Source organism: Dendrobates tinctorius, unplaced genomic scaffold (genome assembly GCF_039654945.1).
Source record: "Dendrobates tinctorius isolate UK_male_01 unplaced genomic scaffold, ASM3965494v1 ptg000237l, whole genome shotgun sequence".
Taxonomy (NCBI): Eukaryota; Metazoa; Chordata; class Amphibia; order Anura; family Dendrobatidae; genus Dendrobates; species Dendrobates tinctorius.
In genome coordinates, this window is record NW_027361904.1 from 4,721,601 (window position 1) to 4,739,647 (window position 18,047).

General features: G+C 50.6%; 1 protein-coding gene across 1 annotated transcript in view; it reads right to left on the reverse strand.

The window, feature by feature from the left end:
- Positions 1–18,047, reverse strand: part of ARID3C (AT-rich interaction domain 3C) — a 137,814-nt gene that overhangs the window by 7,744 nt on the left and 112,023 nt on the right. Inside the window, exons 3-5 of the mRNA XM_073556739.1 lie at positions 7,353–7,536; positions 6,761–7,005; positions 5,479–5,745 (exon numbers count right to left, since the gene is read on the reverse strand). Of these exons, the coding sequence (XP_073412840.1) occupies positions 5,479–5,745; positions 6,761–7,005; positions 7,353–7,536 (696 nt within the window). The remainder of the gene's footprint in view (positions 1–5,478; positions 5,746–6,760; positions 7,006–7,352; positions 7,537–18,047) is intronic.

The window sequence follows — 18,047 nt, forward strand, 5'->3', positions numbered from 1 at the left end:
AAGGAATTCCAGATTTTCACTGCCCTAACTGTAAAGAATCCTCTTCTATGTTGGTGGGAAAACCTTCTCTCCTCCAGACTCAGGGAATGCCCCCTTGTGACCGTCACCTTCCTGTGTATAAACAGATCCTCGGAGAGATATTTGTATTGTCCCCTTATATACTTATACATGGTTATTAGATCGCCCCTCAGTCGTCTTTTTTCTAGACTAAATAATCCTAATTTTGCTAATCTCTCTGGGTATTGTAGTTCCCCCATCCCCTATATTAATTTTGTTGCCCTCCTTTCTACCCGCTCTAGTTCCATTATATCCTTCCTCAGCACCGGTGCCCAAAACTGTACACAGTCCTCCATGTGCGGTCTAACCAGGGATTTGTACAGAGGCAGTATAATGCTCTCATCATGCGTATCCAGACCTCTTCTTGAAGAGACGTGCTTGAAAAGGGGCAATTGTGGATCAAGCCACTCGGTGGGGCAGCATCTATTTAATGACTGAGCTGAAACCCTTCCTTGTACATATGGCGAACCCTCAGGTAACACTACATGAAGATCAGTGGACACAGGTGGCTGAATTGAAGGAATTGCTTCAACACCCATTTACAGTGACAAAAAAGTTACAAGCTGAGGATTTAACTCCTGGCATTTTCATAAGGGAGTGGAAGAACTTGCTATTTTGCCTGTCCCAAAGAGGAGGCTTAATTGCAGATGGCATTTCTGCTTCAATGAAACGCAGAGAGACACTATTAGAAAATTAAATTCTTCTGGCAGCTGTTTATGTGGACCCGAGTCATCGTATATTGCTGTATGATCAACAGCTTACTAAAGGAAAAGAAGCTCTGATTGAGGTAACAGTTAGGATGAGTGGGCTACAGGACGGCCAAGAGCAAGAAGGCTCGGGTCCTGCCAGCGATGCTGCTGCCATTCCTTCATCCTCATCAGATGAGGAGTTTGATTTCGTAAAGTATTTGGACAACATAGAGCAGGCAAAGCGTTGCCGCAGGGAAAAAGATTCCACTCCCATAGAAAACAGATTGACCATATGTCAGCAAGATTTTTCACTTGCTCTCAAAGAAGTAGAAGAGTTCAATCGTTCATCAAAAGTGACTGTGCACGAGGCAATTCCTCTACTCCCTGACATTGTAAGAGATGTTGCCCATGTGGTTACTGCTTTGCCCCCAACCCAAGTTAGTGTAGAGAGGTTGTTCTCTGGCCTTAAAATCATGAGGTCAGATGTGAGGTCCTCTATGAAGGAGGATCTGATGGAGGCAATTCTATTTCTCAGAACAAATTCATAGACTGCACAATTGTTATTCAGTACGGTTTTGTTGAAAACTGTTTTTCCTCTTACTGCAATAGTGTATAATAAATTGTAAATATGCAAAACATTTTTTGTTCTAAATTTGTATTCTAATAAATATTTTATGTTCTATCTAAATGGCTTCATTATTGTATCATAATAATGATTAAAAGCCTGATGTCACCATTTTACTACAGGAAATGTATCACTTAAACTTAACCATGAGCCGTGTATGAGGGAGTCAGAGTCATGGACATTGAGGAGTCGGAGTTGTAATCGGAGGTTTGGTTTACCGACTCCACGGCCCTGTCAGCACCTGTGATATGTGTGATTATGGTGTCAGGGGTGTGTGCTCCTGTGATATGTGTGATTATGGTGTCAGGGGGGTGTGCTCCTGTGATATGTGTGATTATGGTGCCGGGGTGTGTGCTCCTGTGATATGTGTGATTATGGTGCCGGGGTGTGTGCTCCTGTGATATGTGTGATTATGGTGCCGGGGGGTGTGCTCCTGTGATATGTGTGATTATGGTGTTGGGGGGTGTGCTCCTCTGATATGTGTGATTATGGTGCCGGGGGGTGTGCTCCTGTGATATGTGTGATTACGGTGTTGGGGGGTGTGCTCCTGTGATATGTGTGATTAAGGTGCCGGGGGGTGTGCTCCTGTGATATGTGTGATTATGGTGTTGGGGGGTGTGCTCCTCTGATATGTGTGATTATGGTGCCGGAGGGTGTGCGCCTGTGATATGTGTGATTATGGTGCCGGGGGGTGTGCTCCTGTGATATGTGTGATTATGGTGTTGGGAGGTGTGCTCCTGTGATATGTGTGATTATGGTGCCGGGGTGTGCTCCTGTGATATGTGTGATTATGGTGCCGGGGGGTGTGCTCCTGTGATATGTGTGATTATGGTGTTGGGGGGTGTGCTCCTGTGATATGTGTGATTATGGTGCCGGGGGTGTGCTCCTGTGATATGTGTGATTATGGTGTTGGGGGGTGTGCTCCTGTGATATGTGTGATTATGGTGTTGGGGGGTGTGCTCCTGTGATATGTGTGATTATGGTGTTGGGGGGTGTGCTCCTGTGATATGTGTGATTATGGTGCCGGGGGGTGTGCTCCTGTGATATGTGTGATTATGGTGCCGGGGGGTGTGCTCCTGTGATATGTGTGATTATGGTGTTGGGGGGTGTGCTCCTGTGATATGTGTGATTATGGTGCCGGGGGGTGCGCTCCTGTGATATGTGTGATTATGGTGCCGGGGGGTGTGCTCCTGTGATATGTGTGATTATGGTGCCGGGGGGTGTGCTCCTGTGATGTGTGTGATTATGGTGCCGGGGGTGAGCTCCTGTGATATGTGTGATTATGGTGCCGGGGGGTGCGCTCCTGTGATATGTGTGATTATGGTGCCGGGGTGCGCTCCTGTGATATGTGTGATTATGGTGCCGGGGTGTTCTCCTGTGATATGTGTGATTATGGTGCCGGGGTGTTCTCCTGTGATATGTGTGATTATGGTGCCGGGGGGTGTGCTCTTGTGATATGTGGGATTATGGTGTTGGGGGCTGTGCTCCTGTGATATGTGTGATTATGGTGTTGGGGGGTGTGCTCCTGTGATATGTGTGATTATGGTGCCGGGGGGTGGGCTCCTGTGATATGTGTGATTATGGTGTTGGGGGGTGCACTCCTGTGATATGTGTGATTATGGTGTTGGGGGGTGCACTCCTATGATATGTGTGATTATGGTGTTGGGGGGTGCACTCCTGTGATATGTGTGATTATGGTGCCGGGGGGTGCGCTCCTGTGATATGTGTGATTATGGTGCCGGGGGGTGCGCTCCTGTGATATGTGTGATTATGGTGCCGGGGGTGTTCTCCTGTGATATGTGTGATTATGGTGCCGGGGGTGTGCTCCTGTGATATGTGTGATTATGGTGCCGGGGGGTGTGCTCCTGTGATGTGTGTGATTATGGTGTTGGGGGGTGTGCTCCTGTGATGTGTGTGATTATGGTGCCGGGGGTGTGCTCCTGTGATGTGTGTGATTATGGTGCCGGGGGTGTGCTCCTGTGATATGTGTGATTATGGTGCCGGGGGGTGCGCTCCTGTGATATGTGTGATTATGGTGTTGGGGGGTGTGCTCCTGTGATATGTGTGATTATGGTGTTGGGGGGTGTGCTCCTGTGATATGTGTGATTATGGTGTTGGGGGTGTGCTCCTGTGATATGTGTGATTATGGTGTTGGGGGGTGTGCTCCTGTGATATGTGTGATTATGGTGCCGGGGGGTGCGCCTGTGATATGTGTGATTATGGTGCCGGGAGGTGTGCTCCTGTGATATGTGTGATTATGGTGCCGGGGGGTGTGCTCCTGTGATGTGTGTGATTATGGTGTTGGGGGGTGTGCTCCTGTGATGTGTGTGATTATGGTGCCGGGGGTGTGCTCCTGTGATGTGTGTGATTATGGTGCCGGGGGTGCGCTCCTGTGATATGTGTGATTATGGTGCCGGGGGGTGCGCTCCTGTGATATGTGTGATTATGGTGTTGGGGGGTGTGCTCCTGTGATATGTGTGATTATGGTGTTGGGGGGTGTGCTCCTGTGATATGTGTGATTATGGTGTTGGGGGGTCTGCTCCTGTGATATGTGTGATTATGGTGCCGGGGGGTGCGCCTGTGATATGTGTGATTATGGTGCCGGGGGTGTGCTCCTGTGATATGTGTGATTATGGTGCCGGGGGGTGTGCTCCTGTGATATGTGTGATTATGGTGTTGGGGGGTGTGCTCCTGTGATATGTGTGATTATGGTGTTGGGGGGTGTGCTCCTGTGATATGTGTGATTATGGTGTCGGGGGGTGTGCTCCTGTGATATGTGTGATTATGGTGCCGGGGGGTGTGCTCCTGTGATATGTGTGATTATGGTGTCGGGGTGTGCTCCTGTGATATGTGTGATTATTTGGTGTATGTATGTCCTAAGCCTGGGATAGTAGACGTATGTGGGAGTGTGTGATTGTGGGATAGTTGACATACAGTGCTCAGCATAAAGGAGTACACCCCAACAGATTAGTTAGAAACCCTCTAGTTTCCTTCCAGAGTCCACATTATCTATGGGACACCGTACTGCTAAATACTCCCACAAATGTCGGCCATTGATTGCAAATAAGGTTTACTTTTTGATCACCCCATAAAAGTAATTTTCCTAACAAATACATTTAAGACCATGTTGCAAAAATGAGTACACCACAATGAAAGTATAATGGAGCAAAGCTAGAGTTTAGAGTAGAAAATTCCTACAACAAGAATTCACCCTCAGACCAGTCGAATTCTTCATTACACCAGTGTCCAGCAGACGGGCGACTAGAAGAGGGCGATACCTAACACAGAAAACCGCTGCCCATTTCACATTGTCAGCAATGGCACCACATGGAAGAGAAATGTCACCACACCAAGAAAGGTGAAGATCAGCGAATCTTTACAGATCAGTCAGATACTGGAGCAAAAATGATAGTAAATGTAAGAAAGATGGAAGTGCAGCATCTCAGACACGTCCAGCGACCATGAAAGTCCCCACCTAAACAGAAGCCCAGGCTGACAACAGTGGAGACACTGGGGCTCTGTACTCTGGAGCGACGAGAGCAAGAGTAATGGCGTCACCCCGGCAAGGAGGACAAAGAAAACCGACTGGTGCCTACAGTGAGACCTGGTGTATGGCTGTGTCATTATGTGGGAGAACATGAGCAGCAGGTGTTGGGGGGCACACAAGACACCAGTGTTGGAGGCACATGAGACGACGGTGTCGGAGGGAGGCACATGAGCCACTGGTGCTGGGGAGAACATGAGCCGCCAGTGTGGGAGGAAGCATGGTGTGTCTCATAGTATATACGATGTGTAAGGAGATGTGCAGTGGATTACGTGCGGTGGATTATGCGATGGATTACGTGCGGTGGATTATGTGTGGTGGACTTTGTGTGATGGATTATGTGTAATTGATTATGTGCGGTGGATTATGTGTGATGGATTATATGTGGTGGATTATGTGTGGTGGATTATATGCGGTGGACTATGTGCGTTGGGTTATGTGCGGTGGATTATGTGCGGTGGATTATGTGCGGTGGATTGTGTGTAGTGGATTATATGTGGTGGATTATGTGTGATGGATTATGTGCGGTTGATTATGTGTGATGGTGCTGGGGACGTCTTTACCTCGGTTGTTGATCTTGATCTTCATGGGCATCTGTGCTGCCATCGCCAGCAAGTTGTGCTGTAGCGCGTGCTGCATTATCCTCTGCTGTTCCTCTGCCATCATCGCCATCTTCTTCTCAGGTGGTTCCCCAGATTCCAGCTTCTCCCGCAGTTGTTCCAGAGCTGCCGCCTGCATGACGTGTACAGCCTGTGCCGCTGCGTGGTGGCCAGGCAGAGCTACAGGGATGCTGATCCGGTGCGGGGGGGCAGCTGGGTGCAGGCCGTCCTCTGCAATCAGGGGGACATCGATCAGTAAGATCAGGCCAAGCAAATGACTTAGGGACTACAAGAACCATCAGAGCAGAGGACAACTGAGTGCCAGAGGGACACATGGGCAACAGGATGACTGCAAGGGGGACACATGGGCAACAAGATGACTGCCAGGAGGACACACGGGCAACAGGACGACTGCCAGGAGGACACACAGGCAACAGGACAACTGCCAGTGGGACAAACGGGCAACAGGACGACTGCCATGAGGACAAACGAGCAACACGACGACTGCCAGGAGGACACACAGGCAACACGATGACTGCAAGGGGACACACGGGCAACACGACGACTGCCAGGGGGACACACGGGCAACAATACGACTGCCAGGGGGACACACGGGCAACAGGACAACTGCCAGGAGGAAACACAGGCAACAGGACAACTGCCAGGAGGACACACGGGCAACAATACGACTGCCAGGGGGACACACGGGCAACAGGACAACTGCCAGGAGGACACACGGGCAACAATACGACTGCCAGGGGGAAACACAGGCAACAGGACGACTGTCAAGGGGACACACAGGCAACACGACGACTGCCAGGAGGACACACGGGCAACAATACGACTGCCAGGGTGACACACAGGCAACAATACGACTGCCAGGGGGATACACGGGCAACAGGACAACTGCCAGGAGGAAACACAGGCAACAGGACAACTGCCAGGAGGACACACGGGCAACAGGACGTCTGCCAGGAGGACACACGGGCAACAGGACGTCTGCCAGGAGGACACACGGGCAACAGGACAACTGCCAGGAGGACACACGGGCAACAGGACGATTGCCAGGAGGACACAAGGGCAACTGCCAGGAGGACACACGGGCAACAGGACAACTGCCAGGAGGACACACGGGCAACAGAACAACTGCCAGGAGGACACACGGGCAACACGACAACTGCCAGGAGGATACATGAGATGTAAGACAATGCTGGGATGGCGGCTGGCACAGACGACTGGCACACACCTTTCTTTATGATTGGCATCTGGCTGATTGGTGGTCCGTTGTGGGATGGGACTGCTAGGGCAGTCATGTTCATCTTTGGGGACGTCAGGACATTTGGGGTCCCCACGGGTGAGTAGGTGAAGAGCCCCGAGCCGAAGCTTTGTCGCCGTCCTTCTCTCCTGTTACTGTCGATGGCGGCCTGCAGTTCTCCGGGGGAGCTGAGACCCCGCTTCTCACATTCGTAGGGATACAGGTACTTCATGTATCTAAGCAGAAGTAGGGAAGAGTCTTAGAATCTGTGCGGGACACCCAGGACTACACCCACCATTATCAACCAGAGAAGACCCCAATAAACCACCTCCATCACGGGGCAATGAAAACACTAAATTCTTTTTATGTTTTCTAATTCTTCGCCATTTTCAGAATCTCTGCTTGCTGTCAGGGACTGGAAATAAAGCATCAGTGGAGACGCTGCGGTGGTCTCTCCTGATCGTTATAGTGTATCAGTGCAGCTGTAATGTGTGAGGCTCTGGGAGCGCAGCTCTGGAGGCATTGCGGACCTGACTACAATCATATGGTGAGTGGTGAATTGTCAGCTCTTGGGGTGACTCACTGAGTTCTCAGCGTGAAGGCCGCACTGGTGATGGACGTGGGGAGGCTCAGGCCCTTGGTGATCTCCCTCCAGATCTTCTTGTTGATGACTTCCACCAGTCCGCCCTTCTCCGTCACCAGTCGGTACAGCGTGTACAGGTCCAGCACCTGTTTCGCCATTATGGGGATGCGATTCACGGGAGTCCCTGCCGGCGAAACAAAGGGGAAGAGATTAATGAGGCGCAGAGGGCGATAATACAATACCGGCAGCTTTACATCCTTAAAGGGGATCTCCATCGGGATTATAAAATCAGATTACTACAGCAGAAGGGAAGCCCCCAATATATGAGGGACGTCGGCCCATCCTGTAACAAGTGTGGTGGTCCGGCAGCGAGACCCTCACCACCAACCTCTCCGTTTTCGGCTTTAGTGATTGGATTTTCGTAGTCTGTCTGGTCACCGCAGGAGGCGACTGGTTGTCACCCAGGAATCACTAACCAGGCGCGGACCCCCATTACGGCTTTCGTAAAACCCCTGTGATAAAATAAAGGGTTAACTGTCCGTCATTCAGTCGGCCCCTGATAATTAGGAGACGAGCGGGGCCCGCAGTGATGGACGCTCCTCTCCGCTCTCATGTCGGTAGTCCGTGCCGATTCTCATCTCCATAGGTCTGTAACGAAGTGTCTGATCTGGGCAGATCTAGAGGGTGAGCCCCTCCGGGCAGATCCCAGAGGACAATAACGGGGCACAATCGCTCCTGTAACCGCTGATCTGACCTCTGCTGCCGGGTGGGGAAAAGACAAACCGGAGACAACCATGGAAAAGGTCCACGAGACACGATGGGCACTGAGGACGGCACCGTCCATGGCTCAGACCCGCAGAATACTCCGCTGCCCCCTCAAGATCAGGTAAGACAAAGTGGCCATCGTAATCCTATCATGAATCTAATCATATTATGTATCTAATCCCACCATGTATCTAATCCCACCATGTATCTAATCATATTGTTACTAATCCCACCATATATCTAATCCCACCATGTATCTAATCATATTATGTATCTAATCCCACCATGTATCTAATCCCACCATGTATCTAATCATATTGTTACTAATCCCACCATATATCTAATCCCACCATGTATCTAATCATATTATGTATCTAATCCCACCATGTATCTAATCCCACCAGATATCTAATCCCACCATGTATCTAATCATATTATGTATCTAATCCCACCATGTATCTAATTCCATCATGTATGTAATCCCATCTTGTGTGATAATCTCTTAGCCCCTTTATCTAATCCTATCATAGTGATACTGTCTGCTGAGCCGTATACATTGCCATGAAAAAGTCTTCATACCCCGTGACCTTTTCCACATTACACCCACCTATAAATGTATTCTACTGGGATTTTATGTGACCACAACACAAAGTAACAAGTATTTGTGATTGTAAAATAAAATGATACATTTATTCTTCTCTCTTTCCTCTTCTCCGCAGCTTTATCCCTGACCTGTCTGGTGAGCTCCACGGTGATCTCTAATGTCCTCTCACAAACCTCTGAGGCCTCCACAGAACAGCTGCAGTGATACTGAGGAGAAATCGCACCCAGGGGGAGACAAAGTACTAATTATGTGACCTCTGGGGGCAATTAGTCACTAAGGCTTTAGTGGCTGAATACTAATGCACAGAACAATTATCAGATTTATATTTTTATGATATTTAGAAAACCTCGTATCATTTCCTTTACAATCACTAAAACTTGTTACTTTGTGTTAAAAGTGCAGAAAATTCCAATAAAATACATTTAAGTTTGTGGATGTAAAATGGAAAAATGTGAAAAAAGTCACGGGGTATGAAGACTTTTTGAAGGAACGATATCTAATCCCTATCATGGGTGATACTGTTTGCTGAGCTGTGTATCTAATCTCATCCTGTGTGAAATCTGTCTGCTGAGCCGTGTATCTAATCCTGAGATGTGTGATACCGTCCGGCTCAGGACAGTGATGCCGATACGCTGCGGTTTTGGCCGAGAGCGGCAGACAATCGCAGAGGATCTGTCGGAGTGACATCGGTCCCCCACAAGCCGTGGACACTTCCCAGAAGCCTTTGGCGGCTCCATTTCCTGTCCCCCACATAGACTGCGGCTGACGAGGTCGTCGATATTAACGAGGCGCCTCTATAGGAGAATATCTGATCCGGGGAGGTTAGGTGACCCCCATACGAAGGCCCCGACGTTACCGGCGCCCCCAACAGCAAATCTGCAAACTGCGGCATCAATAATGACAGAGGACATAACTATGTAACTCAAGAGACAGCCGGGCAGATCCGCGTCCTGTTCATCCTCACCCTCGTCCTCCTCATCCTCCTCCTCGCAGTAATTTTCGCCTGTTATCCGGTAACGATCGCCTTGTACTCCCCCTCCCCCGCTCGTCCATATATTGATTTCCATTGTGGATGTGATTTATAGATGGCGACTCGGTGAGAAGAGGAGAGCGAGGCGCAGCCTGTGATACCACAAAGATTGGGAGGAGAATGGCGGTATCGGAGTATTGATGAGGCATCATCCCCGTCCCGCGCCCGCACATGATGGATGCCCCCACACTTCCGCCACGTGAAGTTTCGCTGCGGTCGTTTCTCTCTCCTGATGCCGCGGCTCTAACTACAAAAAAGTGCAAAAAAAAGTGTCAAAAACTGCTGGGTGACAACCTACATACCGCCACTTAATGTGCATGCTGGTTGTCAGACAGTCCTGACAGCATCCATCCAGGGACGAGACGGGGGACACTATTGGGTCCCCCACAGAGGTTGTCAGCCCCTCTAAACGTCTTCTATGAGGGTCCGGCAATGACCAGTCCCAGTCTACGGTCTGTCAGTCAGGGATGACGGAGTGATTTGGGGTCTCGGGGGCCCACGTTACAATGCACCCTGTTTGTAGCTAACACGATGACACAGGCTGTCCCCCGGCCCGGCCATTGTGCCGCCTCGTCCTGGGTGACCGGGGGGGGGCACTGAAGACGGATGGTCCTGAGTATATTCGGGGTGCAGACAATGGCTGCTGTCTCATGGCGGAGAGCGATGAGGTGCTGCACCCCGGCCACAAATCTCCACGAAGCTCCTATTATAGCGGGCGGCCATTGTCTGCTCACAATGTGCTGCAAACTGATAAATCCCCTCATTAATCAGCCGCCATCGCCCTCCTGACTATAAAGACGGGACCTCTCTCAGCCCCCACAACACAGGGATACAGTTACATCCTGGACCCCCGTCTGATACCTGCTCCCTGCACCAATACACTAACAAACTATCAGAACAGGAGCCACATCCAGCCAGGGATGGTTATACAATTGTAACAAACCCACAGCAGTGAGAAGGATGTTTCCATTCACAGGCAAGAACAGAAGTTTTCTTTATACCCTCATTTAAAGAGGATGTATCAAGTTCTTAAATGGTTAAAATTGCAAAGTTAATATCGAATCAAAAATAAAATGAAGCAACTCAGAAAGGGATTGTTACTGCTATAGTGCACACGTCTACCGGCTTCCTCGGCAGTCCTCAGGGTGGCCGGTTACCTAGGTGAGGGGCCTCTGTGCGGTCTCAATGTCAAAGCTACCTCTGCCTGTCTATCTGCAGTCACCACTAGGGGGAGCTCCCTGTATACAGAGATACATGATAAGATCCTGTCTGCAGTCACCACTAGGGGGAGCACCCTGTATACAGAGATACATAAGATCCTGTCTGCAGCCACCACTAGGGGGAGCTCCCTGTATACAGAGATACATGATAAGACCCTGACTGCAGCCACCACTAGGGGAAGCTCCCTGTATACAGAGATACATGATAACATCCTGTCTGCAGCCACCACTAGGGGGAGCTCACTGTATACAGAGATACATGATAACATCCTGTCTGCAGCCACCACTAGGGGGAGCTCCCTGTATACAGAGATACATGATAACATCCTGTCTGCAGCCACCACTAGGGGGAGCTCCCTGTATACAGAGATACATGATAAGATCCTGTCTGCAGCCACCACTAGGGGGGAGCTCCCTGTATACAGAGATACATGATAACATCCTGTCTGCAGCCACCACTAGGGGGAGCTCCCTGTATACAGAGATACATAAGATCCTGTCTGCAGCCACCACTAGGGGGAGCTCCCTGTATACAGAGATACATGATAAGATCCTGTCTGCAGCCACCACTATGGGGAGCTCCCTGTATACAGCGATACATGATAAGTTCCTGTCTGCAGCCACCACTAGGGGGAGCTCCCTGTATACAGAGATACATGATAAGATCCTGTCTGCAGACACCACTAGGGGGAGCTCCCTGTACACAGAGATACATGATAAGATCCTGTCTGCAGCCACCACTAGGGGGGAGCTCCCTGTATACAGAGATACATAAGATCCTGTCTGCAGCCACCACTAGGGGGAGCTCCCTGTACACAGAGTTACATGATAAGATCCTGTCTGCAGTCACCACTAGGGGGAGCTCCCTGTATACAGATTTACATGATAAGATCCTGTCTGCAGCCACAACTAGGGGGAGCTCCCTGTATACAGAGATACATGATAAGATTCTGTCTGCAGTCACCACTAGGGGGAGCTCCCTGTGTACAGATTTACATGATAAGATCCTGTCTGCAGCCACAACTAGGGGGAGCTCCCTGTATACAGAGATACATGATAAGATCCTGACTGCAGCCACCACTAGGGGGAGCTCCCTGTATACAGATTTACATGATAAGATCCTGTCTGCAGCCACCACTAGGGGGAGCTCCCTGTACACAGAGATACATGTTAAGATCCTGTCTGCAGCCACTACTAGGGGGAGCTCCCTGTACACAGAGATACATGATAAGATCCTGTCTGCAGTCACCACTAGGGGGAGCTCCCTGTACACAGAGATACATGATAAGATCCTGTCTGCAGCCACTACTAGGGGGAGCTCCCTGTACACAGAGATACATGATAAGATCCAGTCTGCAGCCACCACTAGGGGGAGCTCCCTGTACACAGAGATACATGTTAAGATCCTGTCTGCAGCCACTACTAGGGGGAGCTCCCTGTACACAGAGATACATGATAAGATCCTGTCTGCAGCCACCACTAGGGGGGAGCTCCCTGTACACAGAGATACATGTTAAGATCCTGTCTGCAGCCACTACTAGGGGGAGCTCCCTGTACACAGAGATACATGATAAGATCCTGTCTGCAGCCACCACTAGGGGGAGCTCCCTGTACACAGAGATACATGTTAAGATCCTGTCTGCAGCCACTACTAGGGGGAGCTCCCTGTACACAGAGATACATGATAAGAGCCTGTCTGCAGCCACCAATAGGGGGGAGCTCCCTGTACACAGAGATACATGATAAGATCCTGTCTGCAGCCACCACTAGGGGGAGCTCCCTGTATACAGAGATACATGATAAGATCCTGTCTGCAGTCACCACTAGGGGGAGCTCCCTGTATACAGATTTACATGATAAGATCCTGTCTGCAGCCACAACTAGGGGGAGCTCCCTGTATACAGAGATACATGATAAGATCCTGTCTGCAGCCACCACTAGGGGGAGCTCCCTGTATACAGATTTACATGATAAGATCCTGTCTGCAGCCACCACTAGGGGGAGCTCCCGGTATACAGAGATACATGATAACATCCTGTCTGCAGCCACCACTAGGGGGAGCTCCCGGTACACAGAGATACATGATAAGATTTTGTCTACAGAGCTCCCCCTAGTGGTGGCTGCAGACAGGATCTTGTCATGCACCTCTGCAGTAGGATTATTGTGACATGATGGTAGGAGGAGGAGATATATTTAAAACTTTTCCCGCCAATACATTTTTCAGGGCCACTGGGACTAAAGGTGATGGAGTGTAAGCTCTTGGGACAGCGTGGGTGCACGCCCTGCTGACTGCCATATGCCCGGCGTCAGTGCCCGGTCCAGGCTCCGCTCTCCGCTCTGCAGTGATGCTTTCTGCTCCGCAGTCGTCATTTATAACAATTAGGCGAGCGCTGAAGAAACCACTTTTGCTGCAGGAGGCCATTGCTCACGGTGCCGAATATTCCTGTCCTGCTGACGAATGGAGAGGACGGTAATTGTTTGGACGAGCAACAGCCGGAACTAGCGCTGCCATCCATTATAGGGCGACAGCCGCAGTGTGAGGGGGGCACCGATCCCGGACTCCGCGCTGATACATTGTAACAAACTATCGGGACAGGGACGACTGGCACTGCTGCCCCGTCCACATAGTAAAGAGAAACGCTCCCATTCACTGACAGCAAGCAGAGGTCCGGACAGCGGGGAGCACTGAGGCCATCAGCCGGACGCTTCTCTCCTGAGGTTCAGTTCATGGACGGAGACTGACTTCATCTATGAAGAGGGGTCTTACAAAAGGAGATCACCCCCAAAATCACGGAGCCTGCCCTCAAAATCATCGACACCCTCCAAATTATGAAAACCACCCCCAAAATCACAGAGACCGCCCCCCTGAAATCATTGACTGCCCCCCAAAATCATAGCGACTGCCCACCCCGAAATCAGAGACCGCCCTCGAAATCATTGACTGCCCATGAAATCAGAGACCACGCCCTGAAATCATTGACTGCCTCCCAAAATCATAGAGACTGCCCCCGAAATCATAGACCGCCCCCAAAATCAAAGAGGCCACTCCCCCAAAATCATAGACTGCCCTCAAAATCATAGAGACCACCCCCTGAAATCATAGAGACCGCCCCCCGAAATCATAGAGAACACCCTCCAAAAATCATATAGACCCCCTCTTGAAATAATGGACCCCACCACACCCAAAAAAAATCATGGAGACCGTCACTCGTATCTTAGGGTGCCATCCTCCCCTGGTAGGAGGCAGCAGCATTAGGGGCACACGGGGGCTCAGCGCTTGTCCTTGGCTGTGATTACTCTCCCTTCCTTCGGTTCCTTGTTCACGCGGAGTTTGGAGTTTTGGATTATTTTAACCATATTAGTAAAGAATCTAATAATATCGTCCTGTAGCCCATCCCAACACTGAGCAGGTCTAGAATTGTGTCCCTGGTGTCCTTAGACAGCTCTTTGGTCATGGCCATGGTGGAAAGGTTGGAGTGTGATAGAGTGTGTGGGTATTTCCTGGCGCTGACGGTGGCCCCTGGTAGGGAATGTGGGCACAGCGGCTCTCGCCCCATATATGACATGATGCCCAGTATAGGGGGAGTGTGCCCCCCTCTCCCAGGAGCCAGAAGAGAGCTGGGACCAGTGTCAGCGGAGATTGATGATGGTGGGTTGGGGGTCAGAGCGTGGACTGCTGACCTCTGCCCCTTGTCAGTCTCTATAAGGGGGCTGCGCGGCTTCTGGGGGGACTCGGACCACGGATCCTATTACTAATGCAGCAGGTAGAAATGTGAGATTTATAGATGTGCGACCCCCAGATCATCACTGTGTGCGCTACTGATGAGACCACCAGAGCAGGATGAGATACAGCAGCCAGTACCACACATCACAGGATGAGATACAGCAGCCAGTACCACACATCACAGGATGAGATACAGCAGGCAGTAGCATACATCACAGGAGGCAATACAGCAGCCAGTACTACACATCACAGGATGAGATACAGCAGGCGGTACCACACATCACAAGAGGCGATACAGCAGCCAGTACCACACATCACAGGATGAGATACAGCAGCCAGTACCACACATCACAGGACGAGATTCGGCAGGCGGTACCACACATCACAGGATGAGATACAGCAGGCGGTACCAAATATCACAGGATGAGATTCGGCAGGCGGTACCACACATCACAGGAGGCGATACAGCAGGCGGTACCACACAGGAGGCGATACAGCAGCCAGTACCACACATCACAGGATGAGATACAGCAGGCGGTACGACACATCACAGGAGGCGATACAGCAGCAAGTACCACACATCACAGGATGAGATTCGGCAGGCGGTACCACATATCACAGGAGGTGATACAGCAGGCGGTACCACATATCACAGGAGGTGATACAGCAGCCAGTACCACACATCACAGGATGAGATACAGCAGGCGGTACCACACATCACAGGATGAGATACAGCAGCCAGTACCACACATCACAGGACGAGATTCGGCAGGCGGTACCACACATCACAGGATGAGATACAGCAGGCGGTACCAAATATCACAGGATGAGATTCGGCAGGCGGTACCACACATCACAGGAGGCGATACAGCAGGCGGTACCACACAGGAGGCGATACAGCAGCCAGTACCACACATCACAGGATGAGATACAGCAGGCGGTACGACACATCACAGGAGGCGATACAGCAGCAAGTACCACACATCACAGGATGAGATTCGGCAGGCGGTACCACATATCACAGGAGGTGATACAGCAGCCAGTACCACACATCACAGGATGAGATACAGCAGGCGGTACCACACATCACAGGATGAGATACAGCAGGCTGTACCACACATCACAGGATGAGATACAGCAGGCGGTACCACACATCACAGGAGGCGATACAGCAGCCAGTACCACACATCACAGGATGAGATACAGCAGGTGGTACCACACATCACAGGATGAGATACAGCAGGCTGTACCACACATCACAGGATGAGATACAGCAGGCGGTACCACACATCACAGGAGGCGATACAGCAGCCAGTACCACACATCACAGGATGAGATACAGCAGGTGGTACCACACATCACAGGATGAGATACAGCAGGCTGTACCACACATCACAGGATGAGATACAGCAGGCTGTACCACACATCACAGGATCAGATACAGCAGGCGGTACCACACATCACAGGAGGCGATACAGCAGCCAGTACCACACATCACAGGATGAGATACAGCAGGTGGTACCACACATCACAGGATGAGATACAGCAGGCTGTACCACACATCACAGGATGAGATACAGCAGGCGGTACCACACATCACAGGAGGCGATACAGCAGCCAGTACCACACATCACAGGATGAGATACAGTAGGCTGTACCACACATCAAAGGATGAGATACAGCAGGCTATACCACACATCACAGGAGGCGATACAGCAGGCAGTACCACACATCACAGGATGAGATACAGCAAGCGATACCATACATCACAGGAGGCAATACAGCAGCCAGTACCACACATCACAGGATGACATACAGTAGGCGGTACCTTATAGCACAGGATGAGATACGGCAGGCGGTATCACACATCACAGGAGGCGATACAGCAAGTGGTACCACACATCACTGGAGGTATACAGCAGGCGGTGCTACACATCACAGGAAGAGAAACAGCAGGAGGTACCACACATCACAGGAGGAAATACAGCAGGCGGTACCACACATCACAGGAGGACATACAGAAGGCGGTACCACACATCACAGGAGGAGATACAGCAGGCGGTGCCACACATCACAGGAGATACAGCAGGCGGTGCCACACATCACAGGAGATACAGCAGACGGTACCACACATCACAGGAGATACAGCAGTCGGTGCCACACATCACAGGAAGAGATATAGCAGACGGTACCACACATCGCAGGGAGAGATACAGCAGGCGGTACCACACATCACAGGAGGAGATACAGAAGGCGGTGCCACACATCACAGGAGGAGATACAGCAGGCGGTACCACACATCACAGGAAGAGATACAGAAGGCGGTGCCACACATCACAGGAGGAGATACAGAAGGCGGTGCCACACATCACAGGAAGAGATACAGCAGGCGGTACCACACATCACAGGAGGAGATACAGAAGGCGGTGCCACACATCACAGGAGGAGATACAGCAGGCGGTACCACACATCACAGGAAGAGATACAGAAGGCGGTGCCACACATCACAGGAGGAGATACAGAAGGCGGTGCCACACATCACAGGAAGAGATACAGCAGACGGTACCACACATCTCAGGAGGAGATACAGCAGGCGGTACCACACATTACAGGAGGAGATACAGCAGGTGGTACCACACATTACAGGAGGAGATACAGCAGGTGGTACCACACATCACAGGAGGAGATATAGCAGGCGGCACCACACATCACAGGAGGAGATACAGCAGGCGGTACCACACATCACAGGAGGAGATACAGTAGGTGGTACCACACATCACAGGAAGAGATAAGCAGGCAGTGACATACATCACAGGATGAGTTACAGCCAGCAGTACCACACAGGATAGGATTAGATACGCGGCTCAGCAGACATTACCACACAGGATAGGATTAGATACACGGCTCAGCAGACATTACCACACAGGATAGGATTAAATACACGGCTCAGCAGACATTACCACACAGGATAGGATTAGATACACAGCTCAGCAGTCAGTATCACACAGGATAGGATTAAATACACAGCTCAGCAGTCAGTATCAAACAGGAGAGAATTAGATACATGGCTCAGCAGTCAGTATCACACAGGCAGGATTAGATACGCGGCTCAGCATACAGTGTCACACAGGCAGGATTAGATACACGGCTCAGCAGTCAGTAACAAACAGGAGAGAATTAGATACACAGCTCAGCAGTCAGTATCACACAGGCAGGATTAGATACGTGGCTCAGCAGTCAGTATCAAACAGGAGAGAATTAGATACACAGCTCAGCAATCAGTATCACACAGGCAGGATTAGATACGTGGCTCAGCAGTATCACACAGGCAGGATTAGATACACGGCTCAGC